The 19,647-nt window shown below is 37.3% G+C and overlaps 1 protein-coding gene across 1 annotated transcript in view; it reads right to left on the bottom strand.

Annotated features, from left to right (window-relative positions):
* The window catches only part of OSBPL11 (oxysterol binding protein like 11), a 92,360-nt gene that overhangs the window by 31,576 nt on the left and 41,137 nt on the right, over positions 1-19,647 (bottom strand). The window contains exons 4-8 of the mRNA XM_025875642.2: positions 19,291-19,370; positions 17,067-17,243; positions 14,172-14,373; positions 9,408-9,553; positions 3,151-3,291 (exon numbers count right to left, since the gene is read on the bottom strand). Coding sequence (XP_025731427.1) covers positions 3,151-3,291; positions 9,408-9,553; positions 14,172-14,373; positions 17,067-17,243; positions 19,291-19,370 — 746 coding nt within the window. The remainder of the gene's footprint in view (positions 1-3,150; positions 3,292-9,407; positions 9,554-14,171; positions 14,374-17,066; positions 17,244-19,290; positions 19,371-19,647) is intronic.

The following is a 19,647-nucleotide window of genomic DNA, read 5'->3' on the forward strand; positions in this document are numbered from 1 at the left end:
CTAGGGAAACTGTTCCCATCTGCATCTGTATTTGGCTGGTGGTGGGCATCTGCTTGAAGTGCCAACTCTCCTTCCCATGCCCTGCTGTCCGGGCTGGCTGAAGACATTCATTTCACCCAAAGACACATTCTGGCTTCAATCTACTGCTGAGAGTTGGGAGGTGGGTCACAGTTTGCTTAGTGGTGAAAAACACTGAGCAGATTCTTCCCTCTGTCCACATTCCTGCTGAATGGCCAGTATCTGGCTCACACCAAATGCTCTAACTTTGTGAGCCATATATTTGGCAAGACTCACTCAGAATTTTGCCTTCTCATTTCTTCAGAAAGGGATCTTCTAAACTTTCTCAATAATTTATAAGATGCTGAAGCCAGGGACTCTGTTTAGCTTATCTTCTCCTAGGAGGCTTCTTCTATGAATGGCAACAGGGCCCTTTCCTTATACAGCTAAACCTGTGCTGGCTGTTCACTTTTTCCTAAATTAAATAACATTGTTATGGGGTACATATGCAGGTGGTAAAACCTTTAAAAAAAAGTAGGGAGATGATAAACATGGAAGTCAAGTAAGTGGTTACATCTAGCAGACAGCAGGGGACTACAACCAGGAGGGGCCCTCAGAGAGCAGCCTTTTGGCAATGTTCCACGACCTGATACCTGGGTGCACATTTTACCATTGTTCTTCAAACTGTTTATGCACACAGAAGACTGTGTGTAATACATTTCACAAAGAAAGAGTATTAACTGAAAAAAGGAAATGTAACAAAATTGGGAAATAAATAAACTACATTATATGAAGAAAGACTGAGAGGAATTCTCAAAACTTAGTGTTGTGTTGTTAGGGTAATGAAATCATAGGAGATTTTTTCCTTTATTTTCCCTAACTTTCTGTGAGCTGTATAATTATACTGAATCCATAATATTATTTAAAAAGAAACAAAATGAACAGTTATTACTTATTCACAACATGCAGGCTGGGACCATGGTTACCTTTCTTGCTGCTGTAGTTCCAGCACCTAGCAGAGTGTCTGGAATATAAGAGGGGCTCAAAAAATATTTGTTCTAACAGTGTTTTGTTAAAAAAGAAGGTAGATGTGACTGCAGTTTAGTCACATCTACATGCAGATTTTTAAATGTTGCTCAAAAAGTATCATTCTTTTTAACGTTACATGAATGTTCATAATTCATGGTTGGTTATGTATGTATTTATATCTTTAATTAACAAGGAACAAATGTGGGGAAGCTATATTATATATAGTTATCACGCCTAGAGAAAGCTTTACCATCTGGATTACTATCACAGCACATTCTTTTCAAATGTTCTTATGCCTCATAAACCCCTATACTGTTTTTATGCCTTACAAACCTAAATCTACTAAGGGACAGCAAACACCAGAATAACCAAACAAACCTTTCATATCATTATTCATCTTAACTGATTTACAGCTAATAATCTTTTCTGAACCACTAATATGAAAATATTTATAGAACAGAAATGACACCCAGTTGAAATATTAAGGTTAAAGAGGAAAGGTTAATGGGTTTCTTTAGTAATTCCTAAAATGTCTATTTCTTAGTAGGCTTTTAATTCAATCCATCTTCTTTTAAACTCCCCTATAATCACTGTAAGTCTAAGTAAAGAAAGAAATGTGTTTTGATTTTGAGATGCTTCAAAGTAAACACTAAAGGCAAAATGCTTTCTACTTAAGTTACATTTTCCTTAAGTCACTTTTAATCTATGCTTTCACTACCTTCACTGACATCAAAATCCTTAATTTGAAATATACGTCCTGATGTCAGTTCTGAAATTCCATACTAATGCAAAGTAGTGTCAGTAGTAATTCTAAGTACATAATCCCACAGTAGTAATATCTGACATACATAGGTTTTGAACCAAATTTCCTTTTCAAATTAACATCACAGATTGATTGCTAAAATAAATGAAGACAGGGTAATTAGATAAACTGGAAATGCTAAAGACTGGCCTAAAATTAAAAATTATAGATTAGTATTTCTCAAACTTTAATGTATGTATGAATACATGGGGATCTTATTAAAATATAGATCTGGTCCTCTAAGTTTGGGGTTGGGGGCTGAGATTCTGAACTTCTAACAAGTCCTCCAGCAATGGTGATGCTACTAGTCTTCAGACAACAGTATGTTCTTTTTCCAGTTTACACAGGTATAATTGACAAATAAAATTGTAAGATATTTAAAGTGATTTGATATATGTGTACATTGTAAAAGAATTCCCACATCTAGTTAACTCAGACCACACTTTTAAAGTAGGAAGGCTACAGACCAGGGAACTGCAAAGTATGGCCTTTGGGGAAAATCTGGTCTCTGTTTTTATAAATAATATTTTGTTAGAACCCAGCCATGCCCAGTCCTACATGTTATCTATGGCTGCTTTCATACTATAAAGGCAAAGCTGAGTAGTTCCAACAGAGACCTGTGTCCTCATAGCTTACAGAAAATGTTTACTGACCTCTGTTATAGATAACACCCAAAATGTACTATCCAACATGGGAAGTAAGAGCAAAGTAGAAGTGTCAAAGTTTTTCACGGTTTTCTGGGATTATATCCTTTTCTTTAGATTCTCCAGTTCTATATACCAATGGACCTCTTTCATTTGTACAGAAACAAGATTATAGGTGTTTCCTTGCCATGTGACTTCCTGCTGCACAAGATAATTGTCACATTTTTTATGAAATAAGAAATGTTGATCAAGGGCACCTGGATGGCTCAGTTGGTTCAGCTCAGGTCATGATCTCAGGGTCCTGGGATTAAGTCCTCCGTCAGGCTCCCTGCTCTGTAGGGAGTCTGGTTCTCCCTCTGCCCCTCCTCCCACTCCCTCTCAATCTCTCTCTCAAATAAATAAAATCTTAAAAAAAAGAAAAGAAAAAAGAAAAGAAAGGAAATGTTGATCAAGAGTCTAAGAAACCAGGGGCACCTGGCTGGCTCAGTCTGTGGATCTTGGGGCTGTAAGTTCAAGCCCCCACGCAGGGTAGAGAGATGACTTAAAAAATAAAATCTTAAAAAAAAAATAAAAGAGATTAAGAAACCAATTCATAAAGAATAAAAAACCCTGACAACATTAACAATTACAGGTCGTCCCGACCTACTGATCACCATAGCCAGTTATCCCGTTACTTACTCTCGTTAAATCCATGCCCAGCTTCAGCTGTGACAAGAGATGCAGGATGACACTACGTTGTTCTTCCACAGCTCCCAGGTCATCCTCCTTGTTGTCACATGTATCCTCTACCTCATCATCTGCATTGATTTCTTCAGGTTCCTTGAAGTCAAACAAAGCAAAAGTCTAGTGTTGTAAGTGCTTATTAATATCTATTAAGAATAAAAGTCTTGGGTCGCCTGAGTGGCTCAGTTGGTTAAGCATCTGCCTTCAGCTCAAGTCATGATCTCGGGGTCCTGGGATTGAGCCCTGCATCAGGCTCTTTGCTCAGCGGGGAGCCGGCTTCTCCTTCTCACTCTCCCTTTGTGCTCTCTCTCTCTCAAATAAATAAATAAAAATCTTAAAAAATAATAAAAGTCTCTTTTCTGTCGCTGTTTCTTTGTGCAAGAAGACTCTTGTATTTTCTTTCTTTTCAATACAGAAATCGAATTAAACAGCAAGCTTTGCAAACAACAGATAGGACAGACTTCATTGCTAATTAAAGGACAGACTTCACAGCCACATTACAAAGAAGTATAAACAGCAGACTTGAAGATGTTTATACTGGGCCTAAATGAATCTGGGAATGAGCAAAAATCTTTCTAAAAATATAACTTCCATCACTTAGCCATGAAACAGATTTCCTTCAATGAGTCCATTATCATTTACATTGAACATACTGTGGTTTTGCCATAAAAATAATATATAAAATACATATATTTTGTAAACATGGGATTTTTCAAAAAGAGTGAAAAACGTCTCATCTGAATCTCAGGCTTTGCAGGATTGGCCACCTGTTTGGGGATACCACCAACACCTATAATTTAAGTTGAAGATGCTTTGGGAATAAAATATTTGCCCCCCCTTTTTAAAGATTTTATTTATTTGAGGGGGGGAGAGAGAACACAAGTGGGGGGAGGAGCAGAGGGAGAGGGACAAGCAGACTCCCACTGAGCAGGGAACCCAATGTGGGGCTCAATCCCAGGACCCTGGGCTCATGACCGGAGTCGAAGGCAAATGCTTAACTGATTAAGTCACCCAGGCACCCCAATATTTGCCCTTTTTAAAAGCTAAAACTAGGGACACCTGGGTGACTCAGTCGGTTAAGCATCTGTCTTCAGCTCAGGTCATGATCCCAGGGTCCTGGGATTGAGCCCTGCCTTGGGCTCCTTGCTCAGCGGGAGCCTGCTTCTGCCTCTGCCTCTTAATCTCCCTGCTTGTGTTTGCTCTCTCTCTTTCTCTGACAAATAAATAAATAAAATCTTAAAAAAATAAAGCTAAAACTATACAAGTAAAAATTTAAAAGTGACTGTACATGTCAAGTCTAACTACTATAATCTATATTTTGATATTCACTCATTCTTGGAGATGTCAGGAAGAAACCGTAGGGCTGAAGAGAATTCTAGGTGCAGATATGGCAACCCTATAGTTGCTCATGCTGTCTTAATGCCACAAAAAGGTTCTCTATGCAGCTCTTTAATCAATCAGTAAGACAACCTCTTGAAAAACTGAAAATGTTTACCTCGTTTCAACAGCATCTTAGTTCCAGACAATTGGTTAAGAGAAATTTATTTCTACTTAAACAATTTCAAATAACAGTTTCAAATTCCAAGATTCTGTAGAATCTTAGGTTCACTTCTCATGTGTATGTGGGGAGGGGGTGGTGTCCCAGCTCTCTCAGTGGTACCTCTTTTTTGTACCTTTGTGCAAGAGAGCTTTGTTATTACAGTAGACTTTAAGTTATGAGGATTTTAAAAAGGAAATGATCTTGATAATGTCTCTGCCTTTGATTTTCTCCTCACACAATTAAATCCTATCAAATAAGAAGCCCATCTGTTCTCTGTAGGTAGGCAAAAACCAATCCTAATCAGGCATAAAATCAAGAATGTAATGTTCTCAAATATTAAAAATTATTAAAAACAAAATATAAAACACAGCAACAGAATTAAAGAAAAATGGGTTTCTGGTCATTCTTTTGTCTTTTTCTCCTTTTTCTTCTTCTCTTTTACCAAGGAAATCTACTATGCTCAAATTCTGATAATTAAATTGACGGTCTAGTTCATTTCTTCATGTTAAGACCACACAGACAGCTATTGATTGTGTATTTCAGAATTACTTCTGTTTTTACAACCTTAAGGAGAGATCCCAAAGGTTTTCTAAATTCCCCTTTTCATAAGACTGTCAGGAAGTATTTCCTATTGCTTACTCTAAATCAGTTGTACAATATAGCCTAGTGAAGTTTAAGTATACTTGTGAATGTTTACTCACTATACAATGGGGGAAAAGTTGATCATCGTCCTCTCTACATAGGATACCAAATATAATAATTACTCATTTGAGAAGTGTTGAGAAAACCCCTATTGGGTCTTGATTAAATAATGTTCTCCAACCCTCTGAAGAGATACCATTATATTTGGAGTCAGAACCGAGGACAAAGATTAGTAATACAAATATAACCTTAACATTACTACATAATGCAAAGTTTACTTTGTACTTTGGAACTTCCCCTAATGAAAATAATATCAAAGAAATAAAACATAATCTGGTAAAAAATATTTAAAAGAGTACAGTTCTTGTTGTTTTTACAAAAACAGTCATATTGTTTATTGGGATAGAAAAAAGAGGAATTCTATTAATTAATTACTGATTCTAAATCTTGGTGTGAATGGAAGAATTTGGAAGCTCTCCTTTCTTTTTGAAATGTCTCTTCTTAGACGTCATCATCCTTTTTGTAAAGAAAAGCTTAAGGTAAAAGCATTACCAAATTCAAATGAATGTGTGCGAGTGTGTAATATCCCTACAAACCCAGAGTGGTTAGCAGACAGTGGCAAGAGCTGTTGAGTTTCTAAGGAATTTATAATATTTGGACACTGCATGGCAAAGGGAAACCCCAATATTCCACCAAACTCATATTAACCCCATCTTTGTCCTTCTGATTTCTGACTTGGGCACAAAGGATCTGTGGGCTTCATTCTAGCCTTACTAGTGTTTAGTTTTTCCATCACCTGGCAGCAAAATCTCCCCTACTAGATGCCCGTCTCCAGCTTGCATTAACACTCATATTTCAAGAAGGCATGTGTGAAATTTTTAGAAAATTCAGGTCCATTCTGATATGCTTGAGTAGAGTCTAGTGTCTTTGTAATTAAAAATAATAACTGTGTGCTTATTTCTTTGTACTTACACTAGGTGATATATCTGGCCTACTCACTATTTCAAAAGATTTGGAGGGTGCCTGGGTGGCTCATTCGGTTAAGCGTCTGCCTTAGGCTCAGGTCATGATCCCAGGAGTCCTGGGATCAAGTCCTGCATCGGACTCCCTGAATCTGCATCTCCCTGACTCTCCCCTCTTTCATGCTTTCTCACTCTCAAATAAATAAATAAAATTAAAAAAAAAGAGAGAGAGAGATTTGGAAATATAACAATGTTCTCCTTCCCATCTCTGTGTCCCACCTTTAACTTTTGCCTCTCTAACCCCCAACATGCTTTGTATTCTCACTGAGAAGAGTGAGGATGTTGGAGTATACGACTTAGAGTTTCTAATTTTCACTTGCAAATTGTGTCTCTTGTCCTGATCTCTCTCCAAAGCTTTGGTTACACTGGGTAGAGAGATTAAAAATACACTTTAGATATTCACCGTGTTCATAAACCATACCAAACCTTTTCTCTCAAAAGGCTCTTTCTTCCTAATTTTCCTACCTTTGTGAATGGTACCACAATTCTACCTAGTCATTTAGGTTCACAAACTTGGGAGTTTTCTTTCATCCAACTCTACAACCGGTCAATCACAAGTCCAACTGATTTTCATTTGAAATGCACATTACCTATTCATTTGTCTTCATTTTCACCTCCATAGCCTTCTGTCGACACTTTAATTTTAGGTCATATCATATACCAATCTTCTTAAACATATCCCGTGCTCATGATTTTATCATCTATTACATTAAGACTAAATTTTCTGTATGATTTTTATGTTCCTTGGAGGCACAGTTTACATTGTATTTTATGAGCAGTGGCTCCAGGGATTATCACTCCCCAGAGAATGCAGCATGAATGGTCATCTGGATTTGTAAAATCCCATCACCCTGTGATCATTTTCCATAAACCAGGTGCTCTGCTATATTCATTTTATGTTCATAACAATCTTATAAGACACTATTATCCCTGCTTTACAGATGAGAAAAACCGAAACTAAGTGGTTAATTATTGGTCCACAAGTCAGTAAATGACAGGACCTGGGTTTAAAACCATCAGGCAAGCTTTCAGCACAATAAGCATATATGCCTTCATATCCCTGCTCCTATTATTCCTCCATCCCGAGATTATCCCACTACTCCTCATCTCTTCAAATCGTGTCTTCTTTCAAAGCCTGATTCCAATTCCACTTTCTCTCCAAAGCATTCCTCATCCACTCTACTCAATACTCCTCTTTCTTTCTCTGAATGCCCATATCCCAACAGCCTAAACCATATCAACTAAGATGGGGAAAAAAAATACTACTTCATGTTATCCTCTCATTGTTTCAGTGTGTATTTAATTGTTGTGACTCCAAGCAGATTAGTAAATCTCTCCAGTGAAAGAACTGCGTCTTCGATTTTTTGTGTCCCCTTGTAATTCCTAACATTGGACTTGTCATACACTAGAGGGCTTAATAAATACTAACTGCTTGACTCTAGAAATGGGCTGGTCAAAAAATTACAGGGGGAAAAAAAAAGCATTTCATACTTTTTTTTCTTCTCTTCTATCCACACTGCTGCCACTGCCAGCCTCATTAAGTCAAGGTCTTGGCCAGTTTTGGAAGTCTCTGTGTCATGTACTACTTCTTTTTTTAAAGATTTATTTATTTATTTGGGGAGGGGAGGGGGAGAGAGAGGGAAACTCAAGTAGACTTCCTGCTGAGCACAGAGCCCAGCAGGGGACTCGATCTCACAACTCTGAGATCATGACCTGAGATGAAATCAAGAGTCAGACGCTCAACCGACTGCCTTCAGCTCAGATCATGATCCCAGCGTCCTGGGATCGAGCCCCGCATCGGGCTCCCTGCTCAGCGGGGAGTCTGCTTCTCCCTCTCCCTTTGCCCCTTCCCCTGCTTGTGTGTGTGCTCTCTCTCAAATAAATAAAATCTTTTAAAAAAGAGAAGTAATTTGCTAATATATTTAAATAAACATATGCTGTGCATTACTCTTGACTCAGTGATTCTACTTGGGACTATAACCTAAAGAAATAATCCAAATTAAGAGGAGAAAAAAAAAACAGTAGACAAGATGACATAGTGATATATAATAACAAAAAAATAACAAAGAGCCTAGATATTTAATAACTTACTTCAACGTTTAAAATTTTAATTATATAGGCCAGACAAAATGCTTATGAGAAGTATCAAGTCAAAAGAGCTTAGAATAAAATGATCTATATAATTATGATGACCATAAAAAAAAACACAAAAGGCAAAACATCAATATGATTTTTTACAGTGGTGGAACTATGACTAGAATAAGACATTCTTTAGCTTCTGAGAAATGTGGAATAAATAATACTTATAAAAATATTATAAAACCCTGAGACTATGCTATTTTGAGTAACAAAAAAACTGGTTTGGTAAAGTTCTTAAAACAAAAAAGACTTAATAGTAATTTTTTTTTTTAATTTATTTGACAGAGATAGAGACACAGCGAGAGAGGGAACACAAGCAGGGGGAGTAGCAGAGGGAGAAGCAGGCTCCCCGCCGAGCAGGGAGCCTGATACAGGGCTCAATCCCAGGACCCTGAGATCATGACCTGAGCCAAAGGCAGACACTTAACAACTGAGCCACCCAGGTGCCCCTTAATAGTAAATTTTTAAACTTGTAAATTTAATAGTAAGCATCTAATAATGTTAAATTAAGATTTAAGAAGAAATGTAAGAGAGAAATAGTGTGCAAATAATCTTATATTAGATAAGTTATTCTCTAGAAAAATAAATATATGTAAATTACAACTTTTAAATACAGTTTTATCCAGCAAAAGTATGCCCAAACTAAAAAAGGCACATAACTTAACCTGCAAAACACAATGTGTACAAGTGTTATACAGCAGACCTCTTCTAAAGCCAGTGCTGTTTAAATTAGAAAAACAATGTCTAGAGTCTCAAGAATGTTGTGCTGGTGTTAGCCTGACTTGCATGCCCTGACAATGAAAAGAGAACTGAACCTTTTCAGTGATTCCTAGTTTTTACATCAAAACTGTATTTTCACATTACCTTACCCTTGCTAATGGTCCAGATTCTTCAACACACTGCTCTTCTGGGACCGCCACTGGTTTACTTTGCTCAGTTGCAAAAGGCTGGTCAGCTCCATTTTTATAGTGGTTTGATAAAGGTATCTTTGGTTCTAACCACTCGATTGTCGTTCCTGATGAAGTAAGAGAAAACTTTCGCTGAAACTTGCTCATAATCTGGAAAGTTCAGCAGATGTGGATTTTATTAAACAATTTTGCTTTGCACCCATACGACTAAAAGCAATTCAACCTGCTAAGAGACCTTGCAAAAGGGCCACTTGTATCTCATTAGCATGAGCACCATGATTGGGTATTTTACAAGAGAGCGACTTGCAACTTGAAATCAGATACCTTTTAAAAGAATCAACCCTGAATGGAACTGAACTTCTGGGAAATCTGTAAACCATAATGTATTCCTGCCCTGAATAGCTGATTTGCTACCCATTCTGTGAAAAACACTGTCCGTCTCCGTAATGATCAAAAAATACGCAATTAGACTTCAGGGAGTCACCATTACAGGAGGAGCCTGGGATTTTGAAACAGTAAAATTTTCTTCATTTTGGGACTGAACCTTATTCTCAGTAGCAATTTTCTAACCATGCAAGATAACCACCTTGATCTAATGTAAGTATTGCAAATACATGTCCATTCCTCTTGTTTTTTAATCCTATAAAGAAGGTCCATATACTTTCAAACTGAAAGGCTTTTCTAATGAATAAATAATAGCTGACCTAGTGAAAGAAGTGGTCACATTTAGAGACCTGTCATCTTCTCAGTTAATGACTCAAATGTCTCTTATTACCCTCAACTAGTTTAACAAAGTGGATTCTATGCCTAATCAATAATGGAAAATGTTCCATTTGATGTCAGAGGCTGATCTAGGTTTCACAGAAGCTTGATTATTGCAGTGCTACAATAAGGGATGCTCAGACTACTACAGCAGAAATTAACAGAGTAGGGAATTTACTCAGTCTATAATGAAATGCCAGACTTCAGTACAGGAATAAATTACTAAGTACCTATCATGCTACCAGAGCATCCTGCCTTGCCACTCAGGCCAGTCTCTCAGGGAATGCCCTGGGTAAGTTCAAGAGGTCAGTTTCAAAATTCTAAAGAAATGAAAACGTTTGTTTATTCTTAAGAAATCTGTTTTAAGAGATTGTTCAACTGATTGGAAACCACAATACTCTTTATCAAACCAATCATCTGGTCTTAGGACCCCTCTAAATCAATGATCCTTGGATAACATACATTAAGACCTTATGGGACTGAACACTAATTTAAACTTAGATTTCATTTCTTGTGTCATCTCAAAATTTGAGGGCAAAGGTAATTCAGTTTTTCTTTCCACAGTTATATTTTTACTTTCAAGTGACCAAAGAATAAATTTCTACAGATTTAATTTGGAAAATGACCGTTTATGTAAGAAATACCAATACTGGTTAATCAATTCCACCAAATATCCATGCTCCAAAACATAGTAATGAGGGAGAACAACTTTTACTTTAAACACTTCTATAAAGTTTACAGTCTGTTTCATTTTTTAACTAAAAAATGCAAATTTATATTGTACATGCTTCACTAATCATGAAGCAATCATTTAAAAATACAATTGTGTATGAAACTACACAAATGAAATTTCTAAGAATTAAAAAAATTACATACAATTATTTAATCAAGTATTAGGCATCTAGTATCTAGCTCTGTGCTAGCTGATATGTTTTGTAAAAATTAAGTAGCATCAACTGAAAACAGACTAACATTTCCCTGACAACATTATTATTATAAACACTAGAATTAAACCAAATTTCACAGCTCAAGGTAACTCATCCAATGTTCAACATAGGAGAACAGTTAAGTCAACCAAAGAACTATCCCTTCAAAGGAATATAATGCAGCCAAAAAAAATTGTGTTTACCAAAAGCTTAACATAAATTAGAAAATATTCTTTTTTTTTTTTTAAGATTTTACTTATTTATTTGACACAGAGAGAGACACAGCGAGAAAGGGAACACAAGCAGGGGGAGTCAGAGAGGGAGAAGCAGGCTCCCCGCTGAGCAGGGAGCCCGATTTGGGACTCAATTCCAGGACCCTGGGATCGTGACCTGAGCCGAAGGCCGACACTTAACTGACTGAGCACCCAGGCGTCCCTGGAAAATATTCTTGATATTACGTTAAAAGTGTAAGATAAAAACATATATTTTCTAATAACAATGGAGTAAAACAAACAAAAACTTAGAAGGAAAGAAAACCTGGTGGGGTATGTACTAATATTAACAGTGGCAATATCTGGTTGGTAGAATAAGCATGATTTCTTTTTTTAATTATATAATAGTTCCTAAATTTTTTATGAATGTGTGTTGCTTTAGTTTTTTAAGTAGGCTCCATGCCCAGCGTGGAGCCCAACGTGGGGCTTGAACTCACGACCCTGAGATCAAGACCTGAGCTGAGATCAAGAGTCAGACACTTAACTGATGGAGCCACCCAGGCATCCCAGGTGTGTGTGTTGCTTTATAATTTATATACTACTTACATTTCCTCCAAGGCCCCAGTCCGTATTCACAACTCACAACTTATGCCAGTCCATTTCTTCTGAATACCCTCTTCTCTCTTTCCACCCTTAAGCTAATTGTTTTTTGTAGCTTTTCTAGGCCTTTCCCAAACCTTTTTCTGTCAGAAGTATCGGTATCGGTCCATTCATATATTCTCCCAAAGTATTTTGTTCCCACTGTAAACAACACTTTCCATATTACAGTTAAGTATTTACATGTTCATTCCCAAGTGGACTATGAGTTCCTTATGGGAAACATACATAGCTTACTACTCTATACCTACAATTGACATTAATAGCTTGAAATATTGATTTAGGTAGGCATACACGAGGATGGAAGCCATATTTTATCAACTCAGATCTGACTATGGTAGGGGTACCTGGGTGGCTCAGTCCATTGAGCGACCAACTCTTGGTTTTGGCTCAGGTCAGAATCTCGGGGTTGTGAGATCAAGCCCCACATCAGGCTCCTCACTCAACACGGAGTCTGCTTGGGATTTTTGCCCTCCCTCGCCCTCCCCTTCTGCTCCTCCCCCCTCCCTCACCGCTTGCACACGTGCACACACTCTCTCTAAAATCAATCAATAAAAATCTTAAAAAAAAAAAAAGATCTATGATAAACTTTCTCCTAGGCAGAGACTCAGTAGCTTTCTAAAATTTCTTTCACAAGGGGAGTTAGTTGGGTAAGAGTACAAGGAATTGTTGTGAACTCTTAAGTTACTACTATTAAAACAATGGGGATGGGAGAATCGAGGAGATGTTAAAGGGTACAAACCTACAAGTAGAAGAGAAATAAATTCTGGAAATCTAATGCACACCATAGTGATTATAGTCAACAATACTGTAATATATACTTTGGAGTAAGAGACTAGATCCTAAATATTCTCACCACAAAAAAGTGATAATTATGTGATATGATTGAGGCATTAGCTTTGGTAATCATGTTGCAACATGTATACGCATTAAATCAACATGCTGTGCACCTTAAACTTACACAATATTATATGTCAATATATCTCAATAAAGAAAAACATGATGAGTTTATTCATCTCATTAAGTAGAAAAACTCATTTTTTGTCCTCACGTGTAGTAACATTATTTTCCCCAGATTAATTTCAACAAATAAGTGCTCTCAAATACTAAATGTACACCTTATTTTTCAAACTGAAAAGTGACTGACAGACTTTAATATCTCTAACTCAGGGGCACCTGTGTGGCTCAGTCATTAAGCATCTGCCTTCGGCTCAGGTCAGGATCCCAGGGTCCCAGGATTGAGCCCTGAATTGGGCTCCCTGCTCAGCAGGAAGCCTGTTTCTCCCTCTCCCACTCCCCCTGCTTGTTCCCTCTCTCACTGTCTCTCTGTCAAATAAACAAAATCTTTTAAAAAAAGTAGTATCTCTGGCTCAATATGGATATAATGAACAGTGGACTAAACCAAAAGTTAAGAAATGGTCCCGATATTTCTATTAAGGTCGATTGGATGAATAACGACGCCACCAATTTTAGCAGAAACATACAAGATGTGGGTTTTGAGTTCAGTTTTTGACATGTGTAGTTGAGGTCTCCAAAGGGATATTCAATTATATTAAACATTAGGCCTAAAATAATTTTAGATTTGAAAAAGGGCACAATAGACTTTCTTTAACATTAATGTGATAAAAAACAAGAGGCTCGGGTGCCTGGGTGGCTCAGTCGTTAAGCGTCTGCCTTCGGCTCAGGTCATGATTCCAGGGTCCTGGGATCGAGTCCCATATCGGGCTCCCTGCTCAGTAGGAAGCCTGCTTCTCCCTCCTCCACTCCCCCTGCTTGTGTTCCTGCTCTCGTGCTCTATCAAATAAATAAAAATAAATAAAATCTTTAAAAAAAAAATAAATAAAAAACAAGAGGCTCTTTTTTTTTTTTTTTTAATTTATTTGACAGAGAGAGACACAGCGAGAGAGGGAACACAAGTAGGGGGAGTGGGAGAGGGAGAAGCAGGCTTCCCGCCGAGCAGGGAGCCCGATGCGGGCTCGATCCTAGGACCCTGGGATCATGACCTGAGCCGAAGGCAGACTCTTAACGACTGAGCCACCCAGGTGCCCCGAGGCTCATTGTTTTTCTTTTTCTTTTTTATTAAGAATTTTTAGGAGTTAGAATTACGACAAACGCAATCTTTCCATGTTTTGGCCCTTAATGTTAAATCCTTTTAATCTACAACTTACCTGAAGACAATGAGCCCTTCTGATGTGATGCATGCTGCAACTGGAGAATATGAAAGCAGTCGTTTAAGCAGTTCATAGTTGCCATGGAAGTAGCTTTGAGCATTAAGAGATCCTGGTCCAAGGAACTAAGATGGCCAGAAGCAGGAAGGCATTCAATTCGTCTCATTAAGTCTCTCTGTTGTCCTTCAGCATGAGACATCATCTAAGGAAAACAACAGTTCTGTGTGTCCCACCCATGATTTCTGTGTATCACGTATACATACAGTTCCCATTTTAATTACCATATTCAGCTTCTGAGCCATTTTTAGGATATATTAGGCTTAGAAATCTATTTTATGTTTGGCTAGTCTCAATGAGCACTATTTAACAGTGCTTATCAATTGTGCAAAAAATGGTGATCTTTGGCAGCTGCACTTTTTCTTTAAAAGCAACAAAGCTCAAACTTTGACAAACCTTTTATTAACAGTATACATTTGTACAAGTCATTAAAAGAACATTCTGATCATCTTCAATAGCAGCATTAAATATTTCATTACAAAGTAAAATTAGTTCCCACTCTGGGCTCTTAACCTCTTTCTTCTCAGCACCTCTGGTCAGGCTCAATTTGAACATACAATAAGAACATGATGGTTCTCCTGCTTCCTTTTCTCAAATCTAACTTTCTGGTCCCATTAGCCTGACTGTGCAGCAAATACTGGATATAAGCTTTTCAGGTTAAAAGAGTCTAATACACTCTGCTTCGATCAAGAGCTCTGTCCACTTTTCCTAAGAGAGCCAATAGAGTAACAATGCTTGATAAGCAACCAAATATTTTTAAATGAAAACTGAATTTATTATGCTTAATTACTCAATTGTGAGCAGAAGGTTCTCAGATTGCCTATCTTTTAGACATTATTTTAATTCATCTATAATGGACAGACTCTTTTAGCTTTCAGAGGCACCATTCCAGGTGATTTTTAACACAGTTCATCAGTGCGCCAGGGAAAGAGAGATGCAAATATCCTACCAAACAAATCAAGTGTGTAGTACACGAAATAGCCCTTGAAAACATGTGTCATAGCAATGGATCAAACATTCACCTTTATCAGAAAAAAAGGTTTCTAAATGAAAAGTGTGGATATGAAGATATCTACATGTACACATTTATACATGAATATATGTGTGTGCTTTGTGTGTGTAAAATATTTTGTATACAAATGTTAGGACTAACTTCCAGTAATCCAAACTTACGAATAGTACAACCACTCTTGTCAACAGTTCGGCAATGTTTACTAGAGTTAAATAATTTATAATCTATGACCGAACAATTATACTCTTAGATATGTAAACAACAGGTATGTATATATGTGTTCAGCTGCACCCGCCAACCTCTAGAGAGGAGAGGGGCTAGTGGATGAATTAATCACCAACAGGCAGTGATTCAGTCAATCATGCCTACCTAATGAAGCCTCCATAAAAACCCCAAAAGGGGAGGTTCAGAGAGCTTCTGGTTGGTGAACACCTGGAGGTACTGGGAGGGTGGTACAACCAGAAAGGGCATGGAAGCTCCAGGCCTTTCCCCCCTTATATCTGTCTGTTCCTGAATTCTTTATAGCAGGTCAGAGGCACAGGTGACAACATCAACCTGCAACTGGTGTCTAAAGTGGGGGCAGTCTTGTGGGATCTGACACTATCTCAGATAGTGCTGAAACTGAATTAAACTGTAGGACAGGCAGCTGGTGTCCACAGAGAACTAGAGAATTGCTGGGCGGTGGAAAAACTCCAACAGTTGGTGACCAGAGTACAGAACTGCAGAGTGTTATAGCAGAGCAGAGGAGAAAACATAGGAGAGTTAGACTTGGAGATATGTGGTAGACATCCTAAAAATTAAAAAAAACAAGCCATCACCTCAAAACAAGCCAAAAGTATTTACTGCCAATTATAAAATCTGAGCTTTAAAATGAAAAGAATTTTGGGAAACCTTTATCTGTCACCATAATCTTGACAACTTCCCAATACTGAAAGGCTTTTCTAATGAGACTGGTGAGGATGTTAATGAATGGGAATTTTTGATGTTGAATGTTAAATAGATCACCATCTCCAAGACTTGCCTAACTCAGTGAGATGATATTTTGACTAATGCATGGTGTTACAAAATCATGCATAGATTAAAGATACATTCCAAGTGCAAGACAGACCAACAGATTTTCATGTAACAGAACATCAAAAGTTCATGAATATATATTAGATTCCACAGTGCATCTAACATTTACGAAACTGCTACTAAGTTTTCGTGCAGTACCAAAGAATAACCACAATTATCTGAAAAGGCAATTAAAATATTTCTCTACTTTCCAATCACATACCTGTGTGAGGCCACTCACTACATAGACATCTATTAGCTGTACCAAATTTAACCTGGGAATATTTAGAACCTAACAACTACATCCTTTATTAACTAGAATTATTTAGTACTCAATTTGAAAAGAACAGGGAAATGGTGAGATAAGGCAACATCAAGGATTTAACTATTCTATTTTTGCATATGTTTGAAATTGTCTATACAAAATTTTTTTTTTAAATCAATTGTTTGGCCATATTGTCTTCCTAATAGGCTTAAAAACCCTTTTGATCATAAATGTTACATCAAAGGAGTCTGTACTTTTACTTGAGAAATGAAAGATATAGACTGAAAAATGAGAGTGTACCTAGGAAACTTAGGATACCACAGAAAAGAAACTTAGGACATCACATATAACCAGGGAATCTTTATGACTTAAAATTTATCTCCGCATAGTAGACAGAAAACATCTGAGGGTCCCAGAAGACACAAACAGGATTTCAACTTTTTTTTGTGACAAAACCAAGCAAGTTAGGTCATTTTAGCATTTTAATTTGACTTCAATTCATACTTACTTCTCTGACTTCCACAAGATGGTCTGGAGGTAAGTGAGCTCTTTTGTTCACTGATTGTAGTTTGGAATGTCCAACATTAAAAAAAGAAATGGCATTTTGACTTGGTCTCCTCTGGGATATAGGAGAATTACCACTAGATGCAAGTGAGAAGCTTCGTGATTTCAGAGGGGGATTATTCTATTAGACAAACAAGGAAAATCATTCGTTTTCCAAAATTTTGGTTAACCCTCACCTATTATAAGTACACTTTAGGCCTACACATGAACAGTTTTAAAAATTAAATTAACCTCAGAATTGACTACAAGAACATTTCTGAAAAATGCTAAAATTTAAGGCACTGAAAGTTTAAACATATGACACATCCAACAGTAAAGTTGTAATTTATTTAGAAAATTGATTATAGGTTTGTGCTGTCGAGAATATTTTTTCACATTTTACAAATATTAGAACAAGAAATTTCTAATTTCAGATTTTTAAATACCATGACTAAAGCAAAAATATTCAATATAGTACATTTTCTAATCTAACTAGCAAGTATCTTTGGAACAAACTAGTACTTTCCAGGCGCTCCACAAGCTAGTACTCTCTGATCACTGCCAATGACTACAATCTTACAGTAGGAGTAAAGCTTTTGTGATGAACTTCCTGAAGATTGGGCAGTAGGCCTAAATCACAAACTTTTAAAATTTACTTATGGGGAAAAAACACTAGGCAAAAAAATTTGGGGGGCACCTGAATGGCTCAGTCATTAAGCGTCTGCCTTCGGCTCAAGTCATGATCCCAGGGTACTGGGATTGAGCCCCACATTGGGCTCCCTGCTCCATGGGAAAGCCTGCTTCTCCCTCTCCCGCTCCCCCCTGCTTGTGTTCCCTCTCTTGCTGTGTCTCTCTCTGTCAAATAAATAAAATCTTAAAAAACTTTTTTTTTTATTTTAAAGTCAATCTATCACCTATGCATACCTAGGTATGGAATCCTTCAACTATGCTGCCCAGATACTAGTTTTCAGGTATCTCTAACCTCAGATTTCAAGTAATGAGACCAACCTGTCCACCTTAAAAAGTAAAACAAAATTCCAAAGAAGATATACAAACGATCAATAAACATATGGAAAGATCCTCAACATTATTAGTCATTAGGGAAATGAAATCAAAACCACCTCACATATACTAGGATGCCTATTACAATTAAAAAGGGGGGCCAGTAACAGGTGCTGGTGAGGATATGGGAAAACTGAAACCCTCAGACACTGCTGGTGGGAATGTGAAATGGTTCAGTCACTCTGGAAGACAGTCTGGCAGCTCCTCAAAAAGTTAAACAGAGAACCACCATATGATTCAGTAATTCCACTCCTAAATATACACCTCAGTGAAATCATGTGTTCACACAAAAACCTAGACACAAATGTTATTCATTAATAGCCACAGAATGGAAACAACCCAAATGTCCACCAACTGATGAATGGATAAACTACATGTGGTGTATCCATATGATGGAATATTATTTGGCTATAAAAAGGAATAAAATGATACATAAAATGACATGAATGAACCTTGAAAGTATTATGCATACATAAAAGACTAAAGGACAAGTAAAACTGGACATTTAATTAAATTTGCTTCTAACTCTGAAAAAAATTACGTGAAGTATAAAAAGCCAGACACAAAAAAACCACGTATTCTATGATTCTATTTATATAAAAGGCCCAGAATGGACAAACCCATAGGAACAGAAAATGGATTAGCGTTTGCCAGGAGTTTGGAAAGCGGAGAATGTGAGTGCCTGCTCACAGATACGGGTGTTTTGGAGGGTGATGAAAATGTTCTGGGGCACCTGGGTGGCTCAGTCGTTAAGTGTCTGCCTTCAGCTCAGGTCATGATCCCAGGGTCCTGGGATCGAGTCCCACATCGGGCTCCCCGCTCAGCGGGAAGCCTGCTTCTCCCTCTCCCACTCCCCCTGCTTGTGTTCCTGCTCTCACTGTGTCTCTCTCTGTCAAATAAATAAAAATAAATTTAAAAAAAAAAAAGAAAAAGAAAATGTTCTGGAACTAGAGAGGTGCGATGGTTGCACAATCTTGTGTATATATTAAAACCAACAGAATTGTACACTTTAAAAAGGTAAATTTTATGGTATATCAATAGTCTTGGAATTTAAGAATACAAGAAAATAAAATAAAACATTCTTTTCCCCCTTTTTATGCACTAATATCATATATGAGTCCACATACCTTTCCAATAGCTTCAGTGTGATGCTGTGTACATATCTGAAGTCGGCTAACCCAGTGTTGTCGTTCTTTAGCATCTGTGGCTGATAAAAAGAACATAAAAGTTATTCACTTTTACATTTATTTTTGGAATACAATTAACTGTCTACAGCATGAAGAACAGATGCATAATTGAAAACCAGGAATTGGTCCTACTCTCCCTAGAATAAATGTCCCCTACTGGAGGGAGGGAGAAAAAAAGGCCCAAGCATCAACTTTGTTAGGTAACACCGTAGCTGGATATGGATATTTCAGAAGGAGGGTAAATTACATGCAGCTAGGCAGGAATATAAGACTTGACGTGTCTTAAGTTTCTCATAA

The sequence above is a fragment of the Callorhinus ursinus genome, unplaced genomic scaffold (assembly GCF_003265705.2).
Source record: "Callorhinus ursinus isolate GAN/ISIS: 27379988/994484 unplaced genomic scaffold, GSC_fseal_2.0 scaffold1, whole genome shotgun sequence".
Lineage (NCBI taxonomy): Eukaryota > Metazoa > Chordata > Mammalia > Carnivora > Otariidae > Callorhinus > Callorhinus ursinus.